This window comes from Protomyctophum bolini, assembly GCF_963924005.1.
Source record: "Protomyctophum bolini genome assembly, chromosome: 4".
NCBI lineage: Eukaryota > Metazoa > Chordata > Actinopteri > Myctophiformes > Myctophidae > Protomyctophum > Protomyctophum bolini.
Window position 1 is genome coordinate 25,617,917 of NC_137865.1, and position 26,082 is coordinate 25,643,998.

General features: G+C 39.7%; 2 protein-coding genes across 4 annotated transcripts; one reads left to right on the forward strand and one right to left on the reverse strand.

Annotated features, from left to right (window-relative positions):
- Nucleotides 1-912: 912 nt before the first annotated feature.
- On the forward strand, nt 913-12,785 carry cax2 (cation/H+ exchanger protein 2). 3 transcript variants are annotated; one of them, XM_080762621.1, is made up of 20 exons: nt 913-1,080; nt 3,824-3,952; nt 4,036-4,145; nt 4,313-4,427; nt 4,618-4,734; nt 4,838-4,899; nt 5,335-5,484; nt 5,988-6,179; nt 6,430-6,520; nt 6,705-6,846; nt 7,424-7,607; nt 9,219-9,318; nt 9,851-9,981; nt 10,292-10,323; nt 10,432-10,544; nt 10,772-10,917; nt 10,997-11,091; nt 11,397-11,475; nt 11,575-11,683; nt 12,551-12,785. In XM_080762621.1, the coding sequence occupies exons 1-20, from the start codon at nt 1,020-1,022 to the stop codon at nt 12,625-12,627; spliced, it is 2,235 nt and encodes a 744-aa protein (XP_080618747.1). In that variant the 5' UTR covers nt 913-1,019; the 3' UTR covers nt 12,628-12,785. The 3 variants fall into 3 exon arrangements, with proteins under 3 accessions (XP_080618747.1, XP_080618748.1, XP_080618749.1); XM_080762622.1 differs by having other exon boundaries at nt 3,824-3,934; XM_080762623.1 differs by having other exon boundaries at nt 1,042-1,080; nt 4,064-4,145.
- A 1,353-nt stretch (nt 12,786-14,138) lies between these two features.
- On the reverse strand, nt 14,139-26,030 carry LOC308314210 (kelch domain-containing protein 10-like). Its single transcript, XM_080761700.1, has 10 exons — nt 25,809-26,030; nt 24,254-24,346; nt 22,808-23,029; nt 20,373-20,527; nt 20,136-20,284; nt 19,938-20,022; nt 19,771-19,837; nt 19,626-19,673; nt 19,384-19,523; nt 14,139-18,062 (listed from the first exon to the last, which is right to left on the reverse strand). Exons 1-10 carry the CDS (start codon nt 25,903-25,905, stop codon nt 17,853-17,855), a joined length of 1,266 nt encoding a protein of 421 aa, XP_080617826.1. The 5' UTR covers nt 25,906-26,030; the 3' UTR covers nt 14,139-17,852.
- Nucleotides 26,031-26,082: the final 52 nt, after the last annotated feature.

Sequence of the window (26,082 nt, forward strand, 5' to 3'; positions counted from 1 at the left end):
CAAATGTTTATTTTGTTATTGCACAATGTGCCTGACTCTTCTGAAAGTTAAAAGCTTGCATTTCTTTTCAACCTGTAACTACAGTGAAAGGTTCAGTTGACACTTAAACGCCCTGTAGACGTGTAAGGAGGCCTTTGGCCTCGTCACATGCATGACATTACTGAGTAAAGTGACAATTTGACAAATGTCAAATTTCACCTTGTATTATTGTGTTACCTTCACTTATATAATCATGTGGACGTGGTTGCCTACATATACAGCTCCTCATTCCCTTATTCTTATCAACAAATACTGGCTATAAGCTATAATTGTTTTCTAACCCTAATTATGAAATGTTTTAGCAAATTTCAAAATATGCAAATGATATTGCCTATAATTTGCCTATAATTTATATACCTATAATTTTAAATATGTTTAGCCTACTGTATATTCGTAATATGTTTTTATATGCACATTAGCCTCTACATAATAAATATATATTAGCCTATATAAAACTATGTCTAAATATATGTTTTGGGTACTTATTTTTTATATCTGACATTCAAAACAGCACAATTCACTCTGGCAAGTATAAGCCTACATGCTTTAAATACTTAAGTATTCAAAAGTGCAAATTTAGACTAAAGTAGGCCTCTACATTTGCATTGCTCTTTTAAAACTTAGACTTTAAAAAAAGAAATGCCCACAACTTCAAAAACAAACAAAACAAACAATCCTAGTGAAAATAGCAGACCAATGTTTGTCTTTGAAATGTGGAGTGAAAGTCATAAGTATGATATCCCACAAATACTCAAGTAAAGTACACTACTAAAGTAAATACTGTCCACCACTGGGACTACATTTCCCATAACCCCACGCGTGTCTGGCGTGAATCAGTGCGCCCGACAAGCAGCTGTCGCGTCGCTGCTTGTCTTGAAGAACACAAGCGCATTATAGTGTACACAGAGTACAGTAACACTACAGTAGCCTACTACAGCCTCAGAGTGCAAGATAATATAGATATAACGTGAAGAGCAGAGATGTCCCTTTCAACCACGCACGCTGATACGAAAAGCCTGAGAAGAAGACAGGCTACCGAAGGTGACGTTAAATTGATATGTGGTAATACAAAGCAAAACTTTAAATACATGTACGCACGAGATTGTCCATATGGCGAGTAGTAGACGTAGTAGGAAATTATATTAAGCATAGGCCTATGCATTATTCTTCCGATATCACTAGCATAAATTCAACATATGGTAATATAACTTAAGTTATATTTATATGACGAAGCGGCGCCATTATATTATGTCTGCGACTTATGTGTGTCTGTGCGTGAGTGAGAGTTCCCAATGCTTGTTTTCTCTTAAATTCATCATAAAAGAGACATGGACAAATAGAGCGGCCTAATATGCAACATGTTTCAGTAGACAGTTTTTCAGTTGCATAAGCATGTTGCAACTACCATCACACTGTAGCCTATATGCCTATAATAATAATAATAATAATAATAATTATTATTATTATTCTATTGTCTCCCAATGACCATGACATTTTATCATAGGCCTATTAAAAAAAAAAATATATATATATATATATATATATATATACATACACACACACACACACCGTAATAGCGATTTAATTGGATAAACAAAAGATATGACAAATAACTACAAAACCCTGCAGGCCATAATGGTCTACTTAATATTATACTTTCTAAACTTCAAACTTTAAAAAAAATCATTTTTGCCCTAAAAAGCATGCCAGGTTGAAAGTGGTTAAAGGAGATAATTGTAAGGAGATAATTATATAAATAAAACTAAAACTATATACAGATTAATGTAAACGATTATGTAAAATAATTACTATTAGTTCAGATAGGCTTTATCAATCGTGACAGGCCTATGGCCAATACCATGTAACTGTTTAAAATGATCTGTTGTCTATTTGTTTGTCTGCTTTTAGTGTTCTTTTTGTTCAAATTTTAAACTTAATAAACATTGAGTCGTAAAATAATCAAATTATCTGTTCTATGCCTCTACTGTAGTAATCACCTTTTTGTTGACAAACTGATAAATTGGTAATTTCCAGCAGTCTGTTTTTGTGTAGTTTGTTTCACGTATCACAACTTCACGATGCATCCTTGTCCATATAAAGGACCATAGATTAGATATATTGACATGGCAGATTCCCATCAGAATAAGCAGAATCAGCATATAAACCAAATCTTCGATTTGTGACTCAGGCCAATGTTGCTGCAAATCACATACAATTAGCCCTTCACTAAGTCCCTCCCCAACCCATCCTTGTCCAATAGGCACGTTGGCAGTGAAGAAAGCTTGACCTGCATAGCAACCGTTGCTAAACTATTTGGATTGGCATTGGACAATCGCTTTTTGGGGTGGGATTTAGTGAAGGGCTAATTGCCACCACCAGTGACTGACAAACATTTAAAGTTTCAGATCCAGCTGAAAGTGCAAACAGAAAGAGGAATTGGAACCCAATAGGCTCCAACTGGGCCCAGTTCTGAATCTGAACCCTCAAAAAGGGAAGCAGCTGCTTCCCTTTTTTGCTGTCATGCTTTTGACCTCTTTGTCTTGAACATGTGGTCAGTAATTAGGAGCAGCAGCACCTCACATTCTAGAGATATATAATTATATATCAAGCAAAGGACCGAGATGGCAGGCTGGTGAATGAGGCAGGTTGTTACATGGACAATTTATAGGTTAATTGAGGCTAAACAAAGGCCTACTTTGTTCTGAAGCTGTAAACGTATCACCGCTGTCAGGCAGAAATCAGCTAACTCCAAAACGTTCATTTTCCAGGAAATGAAGAAAACCTTATATTTTTTTAAATACAAACCAATACTGCCTCATCAAAGTTGGTATTGTGACTTTATATAATTGTCAGATACTTGCATAAGGCGGAGAGGGGTGGAGTTAGCTCCTTCAGCACACAGGTCCAATGGAGTTAGCTAGTTTTGTCAGAAGCACTTTTTTAATACTTTTCATTGGTTCAACACACAGACACAGTAAAGAGTGTTCAATAGCATTGATTTATTGGGGGAGGGTACGCCAATATGATGGCTGTATAAAAATGTAAGATTTAAAGATGAAGTGCCGTGATTTTTATCCACCCTAAAACATGATCATCAGGTCTTATTTTTATATAAGGAGGTATTTTTTTTTTTTTTCAAAAAAGTGTACAGTATTAGTTAAAATGTTGTTTTTATGTGGGCCAGTATGCCTGGTTTGCCTGGTGGGTGGTGATCCAACTGAAGCTGCACCCATAGCTGTAGTTGTATGATAAAGGGGGAGGGGTTAGGGGAGGGGCTGATAGTGTGATGACACTATATTACTGTTTATTTCATTGGCCCGTTTGACTGTCAAGGGTTCAGCCTCCAGGAAGAAACCCTAAATACAAAGTTAATACACCATTGCACATAAAAACGACTCCAGGGTGTCTAATGAAGTACTGTCACCTCATAGACACACGAAAAACTGGAAAAATACAAAAAAAATTGCACTTTAACATTTAGTTATTGCCCATGGCATGTCCAGTCCATCTGGCCTAGGAGTTGAACAGGAGATGCGCCTAACCTCCCGGGCAGCAGGCACCCACTGTTCAATTGTGTAATATTTATTTGACTCTTTGAGGTACAGTCAGTCAGCACATTAAATACTGTTGTTTTATGATAAATCAATGTTAAACTATACCATGTCACCCAAATGTCTACGCCAAGCCAATGGATGGATGCCTTTTATGATGTCCCATAACATCCCATAATAAGACATAATAAGAGTCAGTTACATTTGATTACAACTGTGTTCTCCTGTTGCAGATTCTCTAGTGGAGCAGGACTCCCAGGGAGCTTCCCAACAACCCGATTTACTCGACACGTGGAACACATCACCACATCCGTCCCTCCGTCCAGGACTCTGCACAACTAAATGCCTGTCCACACACACATGTGAGCTCTACTCTCAAGGGAAATACCATTTCACAATAATATGGCATTTCATCCTATACTGTTGACACTGTGTGTCACATCAGGTCACAGCCACCCTGTTTGTGATGACAGTTGCCGGGAAGAAATCCTGTGCAAGACCACTATCAGAGCAGAGAATGAAGTGGAAGCCAATAAATTAGTCAACAACTATAGGGTGAGGGCAAAGGAGAAGGATTTCCATACATTTTCAGTTGTTAAAAATTCATGCATTGACTTCAATTGTGTGTGTGTGTGTGTGTGTGTGTGTGTGTGTGTGTGTGTGTGTGTGTGTGTGTGTGTGTGTGTGTGTGTGTGTGTGTGTGTGTGTGTGTGTGATGCCAGTTTGGTTTCAGAAAATGGAAGAGCCATGTGACGGAGCGTCCGCTTGAAGAGCGCTCTGATGTCGTTAAAGAGCTCTACTTTGAACTTACCATCATTAAACCACACATAGATGCAGGTTCGGAGTAGCTTATTTGATTGTTTTGTGAGGTTTCATGCCACTGCCAAGTGATACAGACGGATGGCATTGATATATCTGTAACTAAGTACATAGTACCGTATGACTGTATCAGTAATTAATCGCTTATATGGATGTTTTCACTATGCTGGCCTGATCATGTGTCTTACTTTTCTTGTTCTGCTATCAGGTCATCTAATCACATTTGGAAACGTAGCGTATGTGTTCATGTTTGGGTGGTGGATGTTTCTGGCATACCTTGTGGTCAGCATACTAATGTTCATCACTGTCCTTGGAGCAACGTATGGTATGTATATGACCATGGCTTCATTATCACTACATTTGATCACTAACTAATCTCACCGGATAACCGTCATGTGCACCTTTTTGTTTTTCCCTTCTTTTTGCAGGTAAGCTTTGCTGGCAGTTAGCGTGGTACTTCCTGTGGCCTTTCGGCAAGTCAATACTTGAGGTACCGTTTGCGTGTAGCTGGAGTCTGTGTTATTCCCCCTGTCTCTTCCAATAGATAGTTGCAGTCCCGCCCCCTTTAAGCCTCGGACAAAGCCAACTCGGCTCCTGAAAAACCATGACAATAAGCAAAGATTTTTGGGCCGAACAAATAATTAGAAAGAAGGAAAAAAGGGCAGAGTGCAACCCTTTTTCTTTTCTCTTTATTCGTTGTCATGATTTGTCATCAAATCCTATCGTTTCAGCACTAGCCAGCCTATACATAGAACAACACATTTGACAAGTTTTATGTAGATGGGCTGTGATTTTCCAGCAGAAGCTGTTGCCACCCATAACACATTCCGAAGTATCTTTTTATTTCCAATGAAAGGATTTACATCAAATATCAGCCAAGTTCAATATTAAAGTTGTTTTTTTAATTACTCTATCCTTACTCCAGGTAGGAAATGCAGTGAGGTGCTGTGAGAATTCCCCTCACTGTGAGTGCACTTTAAATGGGGTGGAGGAAGCCGTACCCATCCTGCTCCCTTCATCCACTGATGCAACAGTCCGGGAACTGCCGGGAGGATCTCCAAGGAAACCCTACTGGGTATGTGTGCTATCACTGTGTCTCACTCATATTGGATCACAGCTCTTTATACAGAAACTAGAGAGCCTATGAAATGTATGGAAAGAAAGACGGTTTATGTTCAGACTGGAAGCCCAAATCCGATTTTTAGCCAATCCAGATTGGAATCACATTGTTTTTTTATTAGAATCAGAATCTCAACAGCCTGTGATGTCTATGTACTTTTAATGCTTGTTTAGTTTTAACAAACATTACCAGGCACCCCTCACTTCACACAAGTGTGATTTTGTTTTGAAGGGCAGAAGGCCAAACTGAGGGGCAACGGCAGCCATGGCCTTCATGGCCTCCATAAAATGCCTGCCCTAGTGGACAGTCAATCCTAAAGATCAGATTTGAGAAACAAATTGGATTTGCCTAGTGTCTGAACAAAGCCTTTGTGACACAGCAACAGACTAAACCAGACATGGAAATCAAGTTCAGCACATGATCATTTAATGAAGTAGTGTCCCCTTCATGTTGTGTAGCATCGTTTGACCACATATGTATGGCTGCTGCTGGGTTATCCTCTTCTGGTCGTGGTTCATGCCCTGGCTTGCTTCCTCTCTTGGATACTGGTCTTCACTATCCCTGTGGCAAAGATGAACGCACGTACCCTGGGGACCATTCTCCTCATGGCACCTGAAGACATCTCTGTCTCCACATGCTCACGGGTGAAGGTAAGACATAGTGATCCAGTTACAGTACAAAAACACCCTGACGCTGGTTGATATTGGCTTATTGAAACTAGATTTTTGCACTCTTAAAGTACCATACTGGTGGTTTGGCATACCTAGATCAGTGACTATCTGAACGAAAATACGTAAATCAAAAAATTTAACCATTCATGGAATTTGTTTTGTACAAAATATAGCTAAGCTGTGAATATATGCTTCAGGTTCACTAACTATGTTATTTATATTTTCTTAGTGTGACACCAGAGCACTCCTATGCTGTTACCATGCAATAAACTGGTACTACTACAAATATACAGTTGATGGGATCAATGTCTTTGCTGTCAGTATCCTTTACCTAAAGATGACCTGAAGGAATCTGTGTCTGTGTGTCTGTGTGTGTGTGTGTGTGTGTGTGTGTGTGTGTGTGTGTGTGTGTGTGTGTGTGTGTGTGTGTGTGTGTGTGTGTGTGTGTGTGTGTGTGTGTGTGTGTGGCATAAAACCAGTTAAAATCTTTGACTCTCATCTCAGATCTCCTCCCTCTGGTAATAGTTGCTCTGGTGATTGGATACATCGACAAAGACAATAAGTATGCCAGCTCAGAAGTCAAGTTTGGCATAGCAGTCTGTTCCACAATACCTTTGTCCTATTACATTGGTATGGGAATTGCAAGGTATGTGCTCTTTCTTGGGATAAAAGCACACAAGGATTAAAGAAGGGTGCAACAGTTAGTCAAACGTATTTTAATTGATTATTTAAATGGAATACATTTTATAAAATACTTGATGGGAGTGGTCAAACTATCAAAAACCTTAAAAAATACCAAAAATAGCAGACAGATGAGAGTTTAAGATCTGCAATGTTCTGTATTTTCCGTGACTCCGTTCTACGACTAAGTAGAAATGTGTTAGTCATGTTCATGTTATTTTGTTGAACTGTGATTAAAAGAAACTGCTCTCAATTATTTGATTAATTGATTAATCTAATCTGATTAGAAAACCCTAGATTCATGACAGAGCACCTCTGAGAATCATTCACTCTACCGTGTTTGGAGAGTTTAGAATATCTATAACTTCAAATTGAAATTTAAAAATGAACAGATCACAATTGTTCGATTTGACATATCGTATTACTTGTGTGTGTGCCGTCAAAATTGTGGGAAGAGTAGCTTTTGGGATATATCCATAATAATAAAACAATATATATAAAGTCACCGAACAATAAGTTATCCTGTTCTGTCTCCCTTGCAGTATCTCAGCCCAGAGTAACTTTGCGGTGGGAGCAGTGGTAAACGCTTCCTTCGGCTCTATCACAGAGTTGACCTTCTACATCACAGCCCTGATCAGAGGTCATCGGACAGACAATCCCTGTCTACAAGAGATGGTTAAGGCAGCACTGACTGGCACACTACTTGGATGCATCCTTTTCATCCCTGTAAGTCCCTGTACAACACAATGGAAACATAGGGCTTGCCACTTTCAACATAAAAATTAAAGTTTTAAAGTTCAATATGGTGTGAACACATCATTGGGTCATCAAACAGATTACAACGGTGCCTTTTTTTAAAACTATTTTGAAAAACATTTTTGAATAGTTAAAATAGCCAATCTTCAAGCTCACAACGTGTCGATGTAGATTGGCTATTTTAACTATTCATAATGTTTTTCAAAGTAATGTTTGCAAAGTAGTTTAGGGATAAGGGTTTTAGCATGGACGAAAATAGAGCCCCATGAATCCTGAACCCTTTGGTTTGGTGACCCTTTGACCTCAAGTGCCACCATCAGGCAAAACTTTGTAATAAGCAAAGTTGGGAGATTTCTAGGCCTTGGCCATGACTAGGTCTGCTCTGCACTCTTGTTCGTATAGTTAGTTGAGATTATTGCGCCTGCAGGTCGCATTTACTATGAAAACGTCCATTTCCCATCATTCACATAGAATGTCTCGTGACATCATCAGGGATGGGGATCCCTGATGTCATAGTAAATGCTACATGCTGTCGCAATTAAGCCCATATAGGGACATCCCTGATGTCATCAATATTGGCCAGCAACTCTAGCTGACCTCAAACCCTTAGATCTCCATATATGGATGGATATATTTCAGAACCTGTTCTGACATTCCATTTGTTGATCTGACCTCATCAAAACCTGTACACTCAACACATGCTCCTTATATGGCCAATACAGAATTCATTCCATGTTAATCTGACCCCACCATGCCAAAGCGCCTAAGGGCTTTGACATGGGTTTAGCTTCATATATGTGGTCAGCATATATGGATATATTCTCAACTGATGCATGCACGCAACGTCGCCCTTTAGGGCGTCTTATGGTTATAGGCCTATTTAAAACTAAAAACGAGGTGTGACTTGTTTTTAAACTGAAACAAATAAACAAAACAGACTATGAAACCAACTGAAACAATGTTATGTATTTACAAAGCAAACTAAAATAAAATATACCAAAATTGTCTTTAGTTTTTATCCATCCATCCATACACCCACCCACCCATCCATTTATTGAGACTGGAATACATTACTGTGAGTTTGTATTGTAATAATCTGAATTCATTGCATTTGACAAATTATATGTCCCAAATTATAATAAAAGATCACACCCGTGTGACGTGAGGGGCGCTTCACCGACTCTTATCATCTTACATCATTGCGATATATATATATATATATATAGCGATATATATCATATTGCCGAGTTTCTCAGTGACAGACAAAACAAACATTAAACTCTGTTCATTGTTAATGGCATTTAGTGTTTGTGTTAGTGACAAAACAAACATTAAACTCTGTCCATTGTCAATGGCGTTTTTAATGTGTGTCTAGACAAGACAAACGTTAAATCTCTATATAGGAGGGGCTAGCGCAGCTCAAAAACGAAACTAATAAAAGCAAAGAAAATACATTTTAAACAATAAAAACCTGAAACAGAAAATATAGTCACTCTGCATATTACACTGTACATAATTATTCCTTGAACTACCGGTAGTTGTAAAACTATAAACTTGAACAATGGCATTTGTGTCTTTCAGGGGATCTGTATGATCATTGGAGGTCTGAAACACAGCGAGCAGCGCTTCAATAGCCGCTCTACCGGAGTGAGCTCTGCTCTGCTCTTTATCTCTGTTGGAGGTAAGCACTTGGATCTCATTTATACTTATGCCCTAAATGTAGATTTCAGCAGTGGATTTCAACTCTTTTCATATCAAGGCCCATTATTTATTCTGCTTTGGAGCCACAGACCACCATTTGATGAGATTTACCCTTGCAGACCCAAAACACATTTCCATGCAAAAAAAATAATGCTGTATTGATGTTGGTAGTGGTACCATAGGAGAGCTAACAGGCAAATGTTGATAAAAAAAAACTACATTCTCTAATTGTGTAGACTTCTTGTAAATTAACTTAAGTAATGCAGATGTTTAACAATAATTTAACTCTTGAGAGTGTAAAATGTATCTAGAAGCTTGCGTCACACGACTTGTGGATCAGCAAAGAGATTTGGTATAAAGCGGGGAAAAGAGAGGACCAAGTACAGACCCCTGGGGGACCCCGTCAAAGAAGTATATAGGGTTTAATATAGTAATATTTCCTTCTTATTAGCAAATTGTCTCCAAGTTTGTTCTTACATTTTATTCTAAGGTGTGAATTCTCTGTCATCCAGGTGTGTTTGCCCCCACACTATTCTCAAAGGCCTATGGGAACCTGGTGTGTGATGCTTGCACCTCCACAGGAGGAAACACCACAAGCAATAGTAGTGGGCCGTTTGTCTGCCATAACTGCCACTATGACCTGGTCAGTGACCTCACCTGTTGAATTAGAACATTTCCTTACACTGCTACACATCTTTATAAACATGCCAGGTCTACACCCACACAAAAAAGTTTTTAATCATCACTGCAACCATGCCAGCCTTGACATACTGAGATCCTTCTACTACGGCGACGTTACTCTCGTTGAATTTGAGCGTTTTCGCCTGCCCTGATTGGTCAGGTATTTGCGGGATTAGCCCTTGGGCTACTAACCGATCACAGTCACTCATCATGGGCAAATAAAGGCTAAATACTATGAGAACTTGTTTTTGATTTTCTATTTCCTTCAACAGAACAACAAAACATTGTTCCACGATCACATTGAGTAAGTGATTGTCTATTCATTTGATATTGTAGCTGAAATATTAGCTGGAATAAAAGAAAAAGGCTACGTTGTTATATACCTACAGTATTCTTCTTTTCTTGTGTCTAGACCACTGATCTACACTGTGTGTGTCCTCCTGCCTGTTGCCTACATCATTGGTCTCGTCTTCACTTTGAAGACACACTCCTATATCTATGATATCCATGTTGGTGTGGGACCCGGTATGAGACTCTCCTTCGTTTCGTTACTCTGTGTAAGAAATACAGCTAAATTGAATGTCAAAAGATTCCAGATTATGTAATGTAGCTGGTGCTTAACAACATAGATGACTGTCAGACAGCCTTGGTCTCCTGCCGAAATATCCTGAGCATGTATGTAAGTCTGAGTGTACAAATGGAACCAAATGGACCCTTACGAGTGCCCACATCATGCCTTTGTCTGGGTTCAGTAACAGGCAACCCCGGAGCAGTGGTCCACTGGTCACGCTGGAGATCACTGGTCATCCTCATCATGGGAACTGTGCTAATGTCTGCATGTGCTGATCTCGCCACTGAGCACATCCAGCCAATCCTAAGCCAGCCCAATATCTCACAGGTGAATACACACTGACTCACACACACATTGCATGGAATTTTGTAGAACACCTCTGACATTATTCTCTCTTTCTCTCTAGTATTTCATAGGGGTAACAGTTCTGGCGATGGTTCCAGAGATCCCAGAGATTGTCAACGGGATCCAGTTTGCCCTACAGAACAATATCAGCCTCAGGTACAGTAGGTCCTTTGGAAACCCAAAAGTCAAATGATGTGTCACAGAAGTCTAAAGTACTCAAATATTTTCATGTCCAGGACCCCCAAATTGATACGTACTTGACTATGAAAAGATATGTGCCAGGCCAGGGACACAAAACATTGATTTCACGTTGTGAGCTTGTAGATCAGCTTCCGGTATTTTCGAATAGCCAAAATAAAGCAGCAACCACACACTCAAATCTCTATGGAAAATATCCCAAAATGGGACCCCTGGGGTCCCTGACCTAACTGTATCTGTATCTGTATGGTTTACTTTTTCAGTCTGGAGGTGGGAAGCTGTATTGCCGTGCAGGTTTGCATGCTACAAATTCCTCTGCTCGTCTTATTCAACGCTTTCTATGTAAGACACCCTCCTTATGATTGTTGCTTTTAAAGAAAAGAAAACCTACTGGTGGTGGTTTCATTTCCTGATAACAGACTATTTGTGCATTGTTTTTAGGATGTGGGCTTCTTGCTCATATTCAGTGACTTGCACCTGTGGGCCAGTATCTTCAGTGTGATTCTCGTCAACTATATCTTCATGGATGGCAAGTCAGACTATTTTCAGGGTAAGTTGTTATACAGTGACTAATCCAGCAACATCTTTCAGAATCATAATGAATTTAGGGTTAGGCTTAGGGAAAGTCACTTTGCCCTAGTCCACATTGTTTATTGAGCAAAAATACAACCTGCATGTTAGCCTTTAACTGTATCAGGGCAGGATTTTACTAGCCTTGTATATCCAGCCTTTAATCTGCCTTTGCAATGCATATTGCCCAAGGCAGCAGTGATATTAATATGGCTATGTGAGGCTAGGATTTTACCCTGGTTGACTGACTCATACTGTAGCTGATGAAGTGTTAAAGCTGCAGTAGTTTTTACACTTCAAGTACGTTAGCGGCCCCATGTGGCAGCAAGAGGTAACTTTTGATACACTCATTACAGTAAATGTGTACTAGTATTTTAACCCGGGTAATGGGCTGATCTCCCCTGTTTTCAACCCTCACATGATTTCAAATAGACTGAAAAAATCAGTGCATAGTGCAGCTTTAAGAAGAAATAACATTTTAAAACACTAGACAGAAATCAACACGTGTTACCTAAGTAGTCATAAAGTAACTGTTTGTACAAATATAATATAAGTAATCAGAAATCATCACAGGCAATTACTTGCAAATGTCCTTCTGAGTCATAATCATTGTGATGTACTGCTGCCAGTTTGTGAAACATCTGTCAGAACATTAGAGACCTCTTTATCCCTTGGGGCCTCGACCCCACCCAACTCTCACGACCTCAGATCATCCCTAGGATGGTATTTTAGATTAATTAACATTGTTGGTTGTGCCAATCCAATTACTTCCATAAATTAACATTAATGTAATTTTCTATACAAGTCTCCTGATCAGATGTTATTTACTTTTTTGTTCATCTCTCAGGCACTGCTCTGGTGGTGGTCTACCTTATTCTACTGGCTCTCTACTTCTTTGCTCCTTCTCCAGCAAGCTGTATGTAAATGCCACGCCCAAAAAATAGCAGATCTACAAGCTCACAATGTGTTGCACTTGTAACTAAGTAAAAACCGACATAACAGTGGGACACTGTGACCCAAATCCAAATGTGTTAGCCCAAGATGCACTCCATCTTTTATTATTACCATGAAAACCTTTTGATGTGCAGATTTTATTCTTGTTACTGTTCAAGTTCAAGAAGCGGGGGGGGGGGGGGGGGGGGGGGGGGTTAACAGAGGGGAATTGAAGCATTTAGCCTTTCTATGGTGATATCTACTTATTTATGATATCTACTTTTTTCTTCTTTTTTTTTAATCAAAATTTTATCCCACGATTTTGCAACCCAGTTTTTTCACCCAGTGCCAATTATCTAATGTAATCCTGGGCGCTACACTTCCTCTGCCAACCTGGGGGGGCAGCAGACTGACCTCATGCCTCCTTCTATGCATGAGGAGTCCAAGCTGCTTCTTTTCACCGGGGGAGTTTCCCCGGCCGGATGTAGCGCGTGGAAGGAACATGTTATTCTGACCAGTTTAACCAGTGATATCTACTTACCGGTATTTAAACAACTCAGGGAGGTACTGTCTGTGTTGTGATTGCACTGATATACAATGGGTCAAAGGCCCAAATATTCTGGTTTTTATTGCCATCTATCAACCTGAACATTTCAAATATAAGATCTCCCCAATCTGTATGTCTCACTCTTTGCACACCATCATAATATGCAACAAAGAACTCCTCAGTGAAATCCTGAATTTTAAATTGATCTCAGAATCAGTTGTGCATGCACTGGAGTAATTGTTCTGTATTCATAAACGAACGTCATAAGCTGTCCACACAAGCAAACAAGATTTTCGTTACTATTAGAAGGGGGGGGGGGGGGGGAAACACATATACAGTATATATAATTATATATATAAACTTTGTGTTTGCAAAGTGCATATCAGACCTCAAGGCAATACAAACTAGAACATTTTTAAGTAAGTTTGATATTCCAGTGTACTTGTCTACTTTTTTCATGACTAATCGCTACCTGGTCAGTGTACTGTAAGCTAAGGAGGTGGATAGATTCTTTTTTTAATTTAGCTGCTAATGGATAACATAGCCTTTAGGGTATTTTGTATGTTTTATGCTTTTCATTAACCTGTGTTAACGTATAGTAACGGCTATAAAAGTTTTCAATCACCTTTAAAAATGTTACTTAAATTGTGACTGAAAGAAATGAGATTATTTAAGTAAAACTGTGAGACAGGATAATTTTAGATAATAATTAAGGGTACAACAGTTAATTGAACTGATTGAACAATTATCTAAAGATTTTAATAAAATAATATATTTTGGGCGAAAGTGATTGAAAATGTTTCTTTTAAAAAAACAACAGCCAATCTACAAGCTCACATCTCAAGAAACCTCCTCCTACTCGAACAAATGGGGCACAAGTGGTTAATCAAAGTAACACATTTTGGTGATTTACAAAAAAAAAAAAAAAATCCCCCACAAGAAAAGTGAGAGCATGTTGGAAAACCTGCTGCCAGTACATTTATTGATTGTACACAATGGAATTACAAAATACAATGCAGTCATAGTTGCCTTTGAGGAGACATCTCCCTACCATAGTCGACTCTACTGTATGTAAAGTGACATGCAGACCATAAGGACATGCAAAAGAGACCATATAACTTTCATTGACATCAACCAAGTAATGCAAATTAGGGCTGGGCAATATGGCCAAAATTAAATATCACATATTGACCAAATACATTTATATAGAAATTGAGACAATATTGTATTGTGACAATAACATTATTGGTCTTATAAGCAATAAGGTACAGTACTTTTCAGAAGGCAAACAAAGCTGACCATCATGTCAAATGAATACAAGACCATAACTTATCATTTATCACACGTTAATGTAGCAAAAGTATTGTTTTGGAAGGGGAAAAAGGCATTGTATGTGAGCATACATTTGAACCTCTTAACACAGATGTAAAACATGTACTACTTTCTGTGCCAAGCTGAAGTTTGAGTTTTCCTGAACATTTGTTAGAAATTATATACATGAGATAAAATGTAACCAAGATATCCAAAATAAATCAAAGTGAGTTAAAAAGGCTATAGAAAGGCAAACTTAAATAGGTTAAGTACAATTTAATGGGTAAATAATTTTTTGTCCTAAAGTCTTCATTAAAATGTATTTCTTCCAGACCTACTTGAAGTTTAGTTTATCCTTGCCCAAAGTTTGCTGTGAATCCAGGGACCAGGATCTGTAGTCTACATCATGAAGGACACATGTACAGAACTGTAGTGTTGGTGTACATAAGCTCAATTAACTCATTTAAAATCCTGAGTATGCTTGATATATCTAGCTCCTAGTGTGAAACCAAACATACTAAATCGGTTCCTCTGGTTCAAAACACACAGGATATAGAAATGAAGCTGGGCAGAAAAGTAAAAAAGTAAATATACAGGAACATTTACAAAGGGCATTTCATAGCTTTCAGTAATTAAGAATGTTATATTAAGAGCCGATGACAAATCTTTAACTGTCCTTTATCACTTTATTTAGAGGCAATTTGTTGCCTCTAAATAAAGTAAGTCTCGGAGCTCTAGAAACTAGTGTGCAAATGTTCTCTCTCTTCCTTGAGGTTTGCCTTGATGCCCGACATCCAGCACCTGGCCTAAATATAGGCATTGAGATGTGCACACAATCTTCTCTGTGAACTTTATCACAATGATGCCACTGACTGACAGGGTTGTAGGCTATATAAGGTTCAATAAATGGCCTGTGGATATGAAAATATAAAATGGATGCAGAGCACCGGGTATGGCAAATGAAAAAGGCTAGGCAGATGCAATTGGTCTGAAAACAAATAAGCTTATTTGGATGTTTTGGATTTAGACTGAAGGCACTGGATGATATAAGCTCAGCAATCCACTAGGCGCTACAGCAGAAATAATATGAATGCATTCCTAAAGCGTTCAACAAAACATGAGGAAAATGCAAGAGGCACTCGAAAATTCACAGTGATGTCATTACTGCCAACTCAGCGTACGAGTAGCATGGTTCGGGCAGACATGTGGGTAATAGGAACTGACTACAGGTGTGGCGCTCTATCTTCTTAGAGCCCTAGACACAGTTGTTGCTCGGCTGACAATAAGCCACTCCGACCTACTTACATTAATGCTGAAGTTATTTTTTGTAGACTGGCTATCTATGCACTACATTGCCATGCAACCTAGGTATAAATCTGGGGTAAGGCCTACTCTGGCCCGAGAACAGTTACACATCATGAACAGCACTGAAATATCGACACAATCCCACATCAAATCTTTTCTTGGACACCACCACGTTTGGCTGAGATTCAACAGTTCAGCTGTTGAAGAAAAATAGTTATGTTCACCTAAAGTATGAGTATTTCACAGTGGGCATAGCAGCAGCAGTAGACTGGACATGTCATACAGCGTCATCGCTTCAACTATAGTCAAACAAGTACAGCACCTTTCCAAAAAAAATTAATATCATGGAAAAGTTGGTTTATTTACACAATTCCATTCAAAAAGTTTAACTTTCATAGATTATAGATTCACTGCACACAACAAATTATTTCAAGTATTTATTTGTTTTTCTTTACACAATTTTAGTAAGAGAAATCTATGAAAATCTGGGAACTAAATCGTTACTAATAAACTTCTTCACCAATGTGTTTCTAAAGGTGTCTAATAACATGTACTAAAAGATTGAAATTCAATTCCAGGGGGAAATTTGAGTTATTAGCATAATGTGATCATACCCATAACATCCTATATATGGCAAAAAAAAAAGTCCAAATGTCATCATTCTTTAAGTACCATGTGAAACATGAAACTAGGGGGTTTTCATGATTCTGAATCCATTCCGAGCATTAGTTTTGCACAAAAAACACTGCTTGGGAGGAAAACGGCCATAGCCGTCATCACAAATGTGATGAGGTCAGCACATTTGGGTATTTGGATATGGCCAAATTAGTGTTTTTTTGTGCAAAACTAATGCTTGGAATGTATTCATAATCATGAAAACCCCCTAGTTTCATAATTGTCACATGCTACTTAAAGAATGATGAAATTTGGACTTTTTTGCCTTAGGATGAGGGTAGTCACATATTATGCTATTAACTCGTATTTCCCCCGGGAGTTGAATTTCAATCTTTTAGTACATGTTATTAGACACCTTTGGAAACACATTGGTGAATTTCATGGTAACGATTTAGTTTAGAAATTAACATTTGTTTTGAAAGTACCATATTTTGATTGATTTGATGTGATCCTCATTTTCTTATGTGGCATTCAGATTAAAACATTCATGCTCTGCAAAGGAGGAGTAAATGGTGATTTCTTTACAGTATTCAATTTATGTTTTAGTGGGTTTTATGAGCTGGAAGCCAAAATTGTGTAAAGATAAACAAATATATAATTAAAATAATTTACGTACATCTATAATCTATGAAAGTTTAACTTTTTGAATGGAATTATGGATTTATTAATTTTAACTAAATATTTTTTTGGAAAGGTGCTGTAAAATTACAGCACCAGATTCTTTTTACCTTTCAGCTTAAAAAAAACTATGTTTTCTGGAACATTCCCTTTCATAATGTGCAAGTTTCTTCGTTACGGTGACAGAGTGGAATGGAAAGGGACAGCAAATAGATTTAAAGCACAAATCATTAACTTCTTAGACGCACATGAAAAAAAGGTAGCATGGCACTGGTCCGACTGCTCATAAGTCCAAACCCTAACCCTAACCATAAGCGTGTGCAGGCACCATGGGGTGAGTGTTGACCCGGCCACGTCGTAGTTGGACTAACGGTATGACGGACTAATGCACATTCCCTATATAAAGAAACGCTAGACGACGGCATTTGAGATTCTGGTTCTCACACATCCAGACAAGGCTCTTGATGAATGGGGACAAATCCAATCCTGAAATGTGCCATGTTCTGTGGACTGTGAGCTCATGCAGACAAGCTTAAAACATTGCAGCTGGTTTCAGAAACAAAGAAGCACATGTTTAAATAATATTGAAATCAAAAGGCATCAAAAGTTTTGGTTTTCAAGAATGATCAGGCATAAATCAGTATGCTTCCTTCAGTCCATTCTCAGACCTTTGTTCTTCTGTGTCTACTCAACACAACGGCCTGAGGGTTACTTAGTGCTTGTTCTGTGAGAAACCCCATTACCTCTGGCTATCCAGAATCTACTTGAGGCGCTCTATCATTGTGTGTGTGAGGCCCAGGCTGAGCAACTGTAGAGTGGAGAGTTGGGCAAGGCGAGGGAAGGCTTTGAGCAGCTTCTCCCAGGTCAACTCCAGGAGGCTGGGGACAACCAACCACACCTTGTACAAGGAGCCAGTTCTCAGATTCTCAGACATATTCACTACACCACCATGAACGTACATACAGCCAGCCTGAAGGAGAGAGGAAGCAGTTGTTTATGTTGAAAAAACAAATCTATATCTTGCACAGAGGGCTGTTTTGTTTTGTTGTACTCATCAGTAGACGATCAGCATTACTGGTAACCAGTGTAAAAAGACGTGTATATCCGAATAATTGTAACTGTATGAAAAAGTGTCATATAATCCCATGAGGGATGGGCCACCAGGTGGCATGACACTTAAATAAAGTCATTAATTCATTCATGCACAAGAATCCTGCAAAATAGACCCGTCTGAAGTGAGTGGTGCTGTACTGTACTCCTCCCTGGCCTCTCTCTCTCTGTGTGTGTGTGTGTGTGTGTATGTGTATGTGTATGTGTATGTGTGTGTGTGTGTGTGTGTGTGCGCGCGCGCGCGCACGCTACGGGCCACTTTAGGTGTTGCAGCCACGTGCGTACACATACATACACGTACGTACACGTACTCCGCATAAGAGTGGCTAGCACCACTCAAAAATGCAATAGAGCTTCGCAGTCCCGCCCCCTTTCATGACGACGCCAGGCCCAGGAAATAATTCCCAAAGCATTTTCCCCATAGACATTTCAAAAAGTATTTATTAAGACCTTTTAAGCGTCATGACAACAAAGCAAACAAACCCAATATTTTAGACCAAACAAATAGAAAAACAACAAAAAAAGTGTTGTAACCTGCCAATGTTTTCTTCTAATTATTTGTTCGGCCCAAAACATTGTGTTTATTGTCATGATTTGTCACGACAACAGTTGGCTTTGTCCGCGGCGTAAACGTCTTTAAATAAATACCTTTTGAAAAATGAACGGGGAATTCTTTTCCGGGTCTCTATAGACCGTAAACACACAGTCCTAAGAGGATGATTAAACCAAGACCTGTAGCCAGAAATATGTTGCCAGCTAAACCATTGTTTTCTTATACAGCATGCCTAATATAATACGCTCCTCTCTTCCACTACATGTGGCATTTATTTAAATCACACCCGTGTGAAGTGAGGGGCGCGCTTATCATCATACATCATCTCATTCTGGCCAATCTCAATTTGAGTTATCACTTTTGTCTTTAATGTTTGTGTTTACAGACTTTTGTCTCCAATGCTTCTGTTTACACAGACCCTTAAAGCTGGACATAGCGCCCCTTATATAAGTCTTAAAACTCAATCAATATTTCCCCCTGCGATTCATTATTTTGATCACCCGTTTACGCACACAGGCCCACTTCACATGCACATTGCGCGTATAATGGAGTGGAACTGACACAAATTGGAAATACACATACTGTACCAAGTGTGCCTTTGTTTGTACACATACTGTAGTGTACTAACCGGAGTGACTGCAGCACAGTGGAAGTAGGCTGGCTCTGGCATGAGAGCTGGCATCCTGGTCCATTGGAAGGTCTGCAGATTTAGCTTCCACAGGTCAGACAGGATCTGCTCACCATTATAACCCCCACATATAAACACCTCTGGTCGGGGAGAGACATAAGAACGATATCCACAAATATTTCACAGGCAGGTCCAAGTTTATGATCACTGAAAAAATAATAAACTGTAATTTGTTCGCTTACCGTCTTTGACCTGAACACAGCTGTGACAGCGGCGTGCAGCAGGATATCCTGGTGTAGATGACATATTACACATTGATTTCAAAGCATGGGTCTTTCTTTAATTCTGCACTGCCATGGTAAAACACCATATGGATGCATAACAAACCTATTTTCTCATGAGGTCTGGTGGTTATTTCCTCCCAGTAATTTGTCTCCAGGTTGTATGCATGAATCTGGCAAGAGAAATTTGATTTAACCCAATACATAACAATGACCATTTGGCCAAATAAGTTCCTCTGCATTGTGTACAAAGCAAGCCCTGCCATCTTGTACCTTTTCTAGGGGGTATGAAGTCCAGGACGTGCCTCCTCCTAGAATGTATATTCTCTGTCCATCGTGAGCTAGCTCATGTCTGTACCTGAGGGAATAAAAGTTAATTAATATTGCAGGGATTCCCTAAGGGTTACACACACACACACACACACACACACACACACACCAGACTATAATTCAATTACTCCACAGACTGACCTCTCCTCAGGCAGATCTGAGGGAGCATTGCTGGGCTTGAGGTGGGTCCACTCTCTGGTGGCGAGGTCCAGTCTGTGTAAGTCTGTACTATAAAGATAACCAGTTGTCCCTCCAAATACGTAGAGGTAGCCATTTATAATGACCATAGCCTGGAAGTGGAGATGGTGAATAGAAACCTAAACGTGTGATGAGATAAGGTATGACTGCATGTATGACTGAATTCACAGAATAACTTACCTGCCCATAGATTCTGTTAGGTTTCTTCCCTCTGCAGTTGAGTAAGTTCCAGCGTTTGTATATTACATTGCAAACATGAACATCATTGCCATTGTTTTCGCCAAATGGAATCCCAGTGCCACCAAAAACAAGCAGGTTGTTCCCATGCAAAACAGCTAGGGGACAGAAGAAAATGGTATATAACTTAAAAGTAACATAGATTTCTACCCATATAGACATATAAACGTAGACGCCCTTTCCGGCTCTGGAGGATATGTGCTCAAGGAAGGGCAAAACTTTACCGAGATTCCTTGCTAAGCTCCGCAGAAGCATGAGCGTGCGTCACAGAGGGCATGTTCGGGTCTGTAAGTCCCAGAAAAGATGCGCTGTGATTGGCCAGTAATCACTTGAGTGGCAGCGTGACGTAATGTGCCTTCCACACTTCCGGCGTACTTCCTCTCCCAGTGTAAATTCCTCCGCCCCTCCTTCAACACACATCGCTCCAACGAACTGCAGCGGCCAATGAGGCATCTATTTTTTTAATATCTATGGTTCTACCAATGTCAGACATTTAAAAAAACTACAGCCATTCTCCCCTCTGCTACTAGGGGCCACTATAGAGCGTCACAGTCCCGCCCCCTGCGAGGTCACCATTAATTTTGTTTCAATACGTATTTCTTATTATTTTCTGATTCTGAAAATAATTAATCAGTTAAATCCATTAAAGATTGTCCATCAATTTCTGTTTCAACAGTTAGTTTCAATTAAGATGCACACACACAACACACAAACAGAAAAGAGAACAACAAAACACCATAGACTACCATTGAGATATGCATAACATGGCATATTAGTTATATGTCTTGAACATACAAAAGCAGGCATGGCTGATTTTCCAACCATTCGTTTTCAGTAAAAATGACTCATTTTTACTGAAAACGAATGGTTGGAACGGATTCAGCACCCCAAAAAAACCTATTTACACATCTCATATTGGCCAATTTTAACATGTCCTGCTTTTAGCCTAGGCCCTCTGGGTACCCCAACTTTGATTGGCTCCCACAAAGTTTCCCAAGGGAGTTGGCTTGGATGTACAATTTTTTCTGTGATAGTAGTCACCTTTTAAGCATTTTTTGCAGATTTGCCACAACTTTTAACTTATTTTCTTTTTTACCTAACTATTTGGACACAATCTATAGCAAAGGCAGCAAAAAGCTAAATTATGGAATATCTACTCTACTACAAATAGGCAGGGCATACGGGGGAGGATGTTGGAGGGGGTTCTCATGATCAGAGGAAAACAGGGAAAACTTATTGTATGACCTATGGTACTAGAGTTATAGGCCAAAATCAGTCCAGCATTGCCGGAGATCAGCTGTTCACAGACACACAGAAAGACAAAACGAAAACAGATAGACACAGGGGTAAAGAAAAACTTAAAAAACAAAACAGTATTTATCTTTCAAGGATGATCAACTGAACGATGCTTCACTATTGCATCAATTTGCCTGTGTATATGTGTTTTTATTTTGTCAATGTTTTGGTAACTGTGATAAATGGACAGAGGGTGATATCTGATAACCCCTTTTGGGTTAATAACTAACAGTAGCTGACCAATCAGTGCAAGCAAGAGAGCCAAGTGTGCTCAAATGTCACAGTGAGTAACACAACACACAAGACACGTCATGTCAAATATGGCCACAACAGTTGATCAAATGCTTACTTCTCATGATTAAATAAAATCAATTAGCCTTTCGCTAAATCCCACCCCAAATGACAATCCAAATAGTTTAGCAACTGTTTAGCTTTCGCCACCTCATAGCTGTCAGTGTTATTTTGCATGGCTGTGTTGTTGAACACATACACAGCTTAACGTCGACAAAGTTACACGACTGGACTGACCCACCCAGGTGATGGCAATACTACTAATGACCGTAGTCTTACCCCAGGGCTCCACTGGGCGCGTCTGCGTCGCGTTGCGTCTCCGACGCGTGCATCAAAAAACGAACCGGTTCAATTTTAATGGTGACGGAGACGCGACGCAACGCGGGGCGTCGCGGGCAGTGGAGCCACCCTTCATTGAATAAAAAGGGAACATTCTGTGACGCTGACGCGACGCGACGCAGACGCGCCCAGTGGAGCCCTGGCGTTACCGTGCAACATGAAAACTCCGGTCGGGTGGTCGTTAAAAGTTGATTATTTTATATGGAGAAATCCCATCATTTAACATGTATCTCAATGGCACAGCATGCCCTGTCTCCTCGCTGCTAACATGCCTGCTATTGGACAAGAACAGGTTGGGGAGGGACTTAGCAAAGGGTTAATTGTGTATGTGACAAATAAATAATCAGCCCGGCATTTGTGCTTGCCCTGTAACCAACATCCAGACGCTGTATCTCTCCCTTCGGTTGGATAACCTCGAGATATCGATCAGTGAAACAACCATTACTACTTACTTGACATTGAGGCAAGCTCGGTGGGCATGTAGCCCTCAGTCCGGACCTGCTGCCAGGTGGCTGTGGCAAAGTGGAACCTCCACAGTTCTCTGAACAGTGGGTAGTCTTCATTCTCTGAACCACCTGCCTCATTAAAGTCTGGGTTGTAACCTCCAAACACATAAAGGTTTGCATTGTCTGCAACACAGCGATGCCCACTCCGGGCAGGAGGTGCACAATGTCCTGGGGAAGAGAACAGCACATTTAACACAGTGAGGTGTTTTCAGCACAGATTAAATATGTAAAGCCTGAGTTGCACATGGGGTTCCCCATCAAAGAATATCCGATCTACAAGCTCAATATAAATAATGGTATACAGTAAGCAGACATTCCCCTACTTCTCATTATTGCAGCTCATTATTGTTTATTACTCGGCCAACATGAGCATTCAAAGGCATAAAAAACTACTACAATTAGATAAAATAAAGGCTAGCATTACAACATATATTTTGCTGAAACCTTTGTTTTAATATCTGGGATTTATATAGGCTTTTTGTATTGCATTGATTCCCAAGAACAGTGTCATTCTCATCAGGGTTCGTAACACTGTTCAGAAATCACTTCTTTAGGATGTTGATGATCAACAATTCATCTTATATAATTACTAAAATTATATAGTATATTATATATACTGAAATATGCAATTGGATCAGTAAGATAAATAATTAAACAGAGAGGTAAATGCAGTTGTTGGGTAGATTTTAAAAGGTTAGTCTTTGCACCGTCTATGTTGGACTTGGCCGCAATTTGCAACTCTAGATTTGTTTATAATGGGATGAATCTAGAGTTGCAATACCCTCCATTGACTCACTACTCATCTAATTTGCGTTTGCGTTAAACTCACCAACATTGCACTCTAGGACAAACTTGAATTATCCTCTTTCAATCTGCCGAGATTTTTTTTCATAAAAATCCACCATAGACATGTTGTTGTATGAGCTACTTTCTGTCAAGAAATTCTGTGCAGGTGATTATTTTTCTAAGTGTTTCCAGTTTGGAAGCACTCATTTTTGTTAACGGGTCTCGCTGCTGCCTCCTGCATTATGTGTAAATTCGAAACAGGTGTGTGCTTCCAAACTCCAGCTCTTTGCAATCACCGGCACAGGATTTCTTTGACAGAAAGTAGCTCATGTCTACGGTGGATTTTTATGAAACAAAAGCTTGGCAGATTGAAAGAGGATAATTCAAGCTTGGCCTAGAGCTGCAATGTTGGTGAGTTTAATGTTGTTTAATACAAGCAGATCAAACGCAAATTGGATGAGTAGGGAGTCAATGGAGGGTATTGCAACTCTAGATTCATCCCATTATAAAAAAATCTAGAGTTGCAATTTGCGGCTATGTTGGACTGTGACAATAGAATGGGTAGAGGTTTTGTGCAGTCAACATTGGTCGAGACTGGAGACCCACCTTCTCTCAGAAACCGGTTGGGTATTCGCAGGTTGGGGCAGGAAGGGGAGAATATGCGCCGAGCCTGAAGCCACCGCACTCTTTTCTTAGAACCTGTCAGAAGATTAAAAATAAATAAAAATCAGACTTGTGTGAAGTGAGGGGCGCCTTTATCGTCATACATGTCATACATCACATTCCGTGCTCAGCCAAATAAAATCATCTCAAATTTGGTACAGAAACAGTCAAACACACAAAGCTGGGCATAAACGCCCCTCAAAAACAATCACACATGTGAAGGGATAGCCGCAATTTGCAACTCTAGATTTTTTTTTACAATTGGTTGAAATCTAGAGTTGCAATAACCTCCATCGACTTCCTATGCATTGTTTTGGTTTTGCATTGGTTTGTGACCTCCTGGTCTTAAATTACGTTAAACTCACCAACATTGCAGCTGTAGTCCAAGCTTGAATTATCCTCTTTCGATCTGGTGTCGCTTGTTTATCATAAAAGTCCCCCGTAAAGATGTTATGAGCTACTTTCTGTCCAAAATATTCCAAGAGTGACAATATCGAGCTGCCATTTTGATTTTTGCAACGTGCCATAAAACAAGATGTGAGGGGGAGTGCTTGTTTAATAGCGTCCCTCCCTCCCTAGGGCGTCGGCCTCTTCTTTGGGTGTCTTACCTGCGCAGGTAAGATTCTATTAAACAAGCGCTCCCCCTCACATCTTGTTTTATGGCACGTTGCAAAAATCAAAATGGCGGCTCGATATTGTCACTCTTGGAATATTTTGGACAGAAAGTAGCTCATAACATCTTTACGGGGGACTTTTATGATAAACAAGCGACACCAGATCGAAAGAGGATAATTCAAGCTTGGACTACAGCTGCAGTGTTGGTGAGTTTAACGTAATTTAAGACCAGGAGGTCACAAACCAATGCAAAACCAAAACAATGCATAGGAAGTCGATGGAGGTTATTGCAACTCTAGATTCAGCCAATTGTAAAAAAATCTAGAGTTGCAAATTGCGGCTAGTGAAGGGAGAAAGTAGTGCCTTTTAGCATGATGGTGATGTATAGACCCACTTGATCTCACGTGACAGTAACCATGCTGCCACCGACTACTAACAGAAACTCAAACACACAAACCAGTACCAGTGAAAACACTTATGACAGTACAATGACCCATGACCCACACACAGTCCCAAGACTAAGCCAAAACCATGAAACTGTTTGTATGTTTCATTTGAAGCCAGGAGAGGGAAAAATGTGTATTTGTACTTTAAACGAAGTGGCGACACACAGACACACACACACACACACACACACACACACACACACACACACAGTGTGAGAACGTTGGCTTCCGTAGCAGGCTAGCTAGCTTTGGCTAATGTATTGGGCAAAAGCCAAAATTCTACTGAAATTGTTTCCAAATATATTGTTAGCTGACAACCAATGCATTCCCCAAATCAGTTCTATGCACTGCTGTCTGCTGTGTGCCAACGCGTCATCACAGCTCGTGATGCTGCTGCTGCAGTTTGCACACCAACTGGATTCCGTTTGTTTACAAACCTGAATCACGGATAGAGGGCCTCCACGATAGCTTCTCGAACTTATTCAGCTGATTGTTGTTGTTGCCACAATGTTCTCCATCTACTGCAAAAGACATTTTTGCTTAAAGCGTTGACGGTAAATAATAAATTGATAATCCAGCTTGCAAAGGCGACTTCAACTATAATCGTTTCGTGTCGTTGCATCAGACTTGCAGCCACCAAGCAAGAAACTCACACAGAAACCAAAACACGACAGTCCACACCTGCTGCAGCTGGTTGTATATTTCGTCGTA

What these genes read in the sequence shown, in the direction of transcription:
- cax2 (XM_080762621.1), top strand. Translation starts at nt 1,020, where the DNA reads ATGTCCCTTTCAACCACGCACGCTGATACGAAAAGCCTGAGAAGAAGA. An exon ending in ATAACTGCCACTATGACCTG is followed by an intron (nt 9,982 to 10,291) that starts GTCAGTGACCTC and finishes TTCCTTCAACAG; the next exon opens with AACAACAAAACATTGTTCCA. An exon ending in TCTTATTCAACGCTTTCTAT is followed by an intron (nt 11,476 to 11,574) that starts GTAAGACACCCT and finishes CATTGTTTTTAG; the next exon opens with GATGTGGGCTTCTTGCTCAT.
- LOC308314210 (XM_080761700.1), bottom strand. Translation starts at nt 25,905, where the DNA reads ATGTCTTTTGCAGTAGATGGAGAACATTGTGGCAACAACAACAATCAG. An exon ending in CAACCGGTTTCTGAGAGAAG is followed by an intron (nt 23,030 to 24,253) that starts GTGGGTCTCCAG and finishes TCTCTTCCCCAG; the next exon opens with GACATTGTGCACCTCCTGCC. An exon ending in CGAGCTTGCCTCAATGTCAA is followed by an intron (nt 20,528 to 22,807) that starts GTAAGTAGTAAT and finishes TCTGTCCCCTAG; the next exon opens with CTGTTTTGCATGGGAACAAC.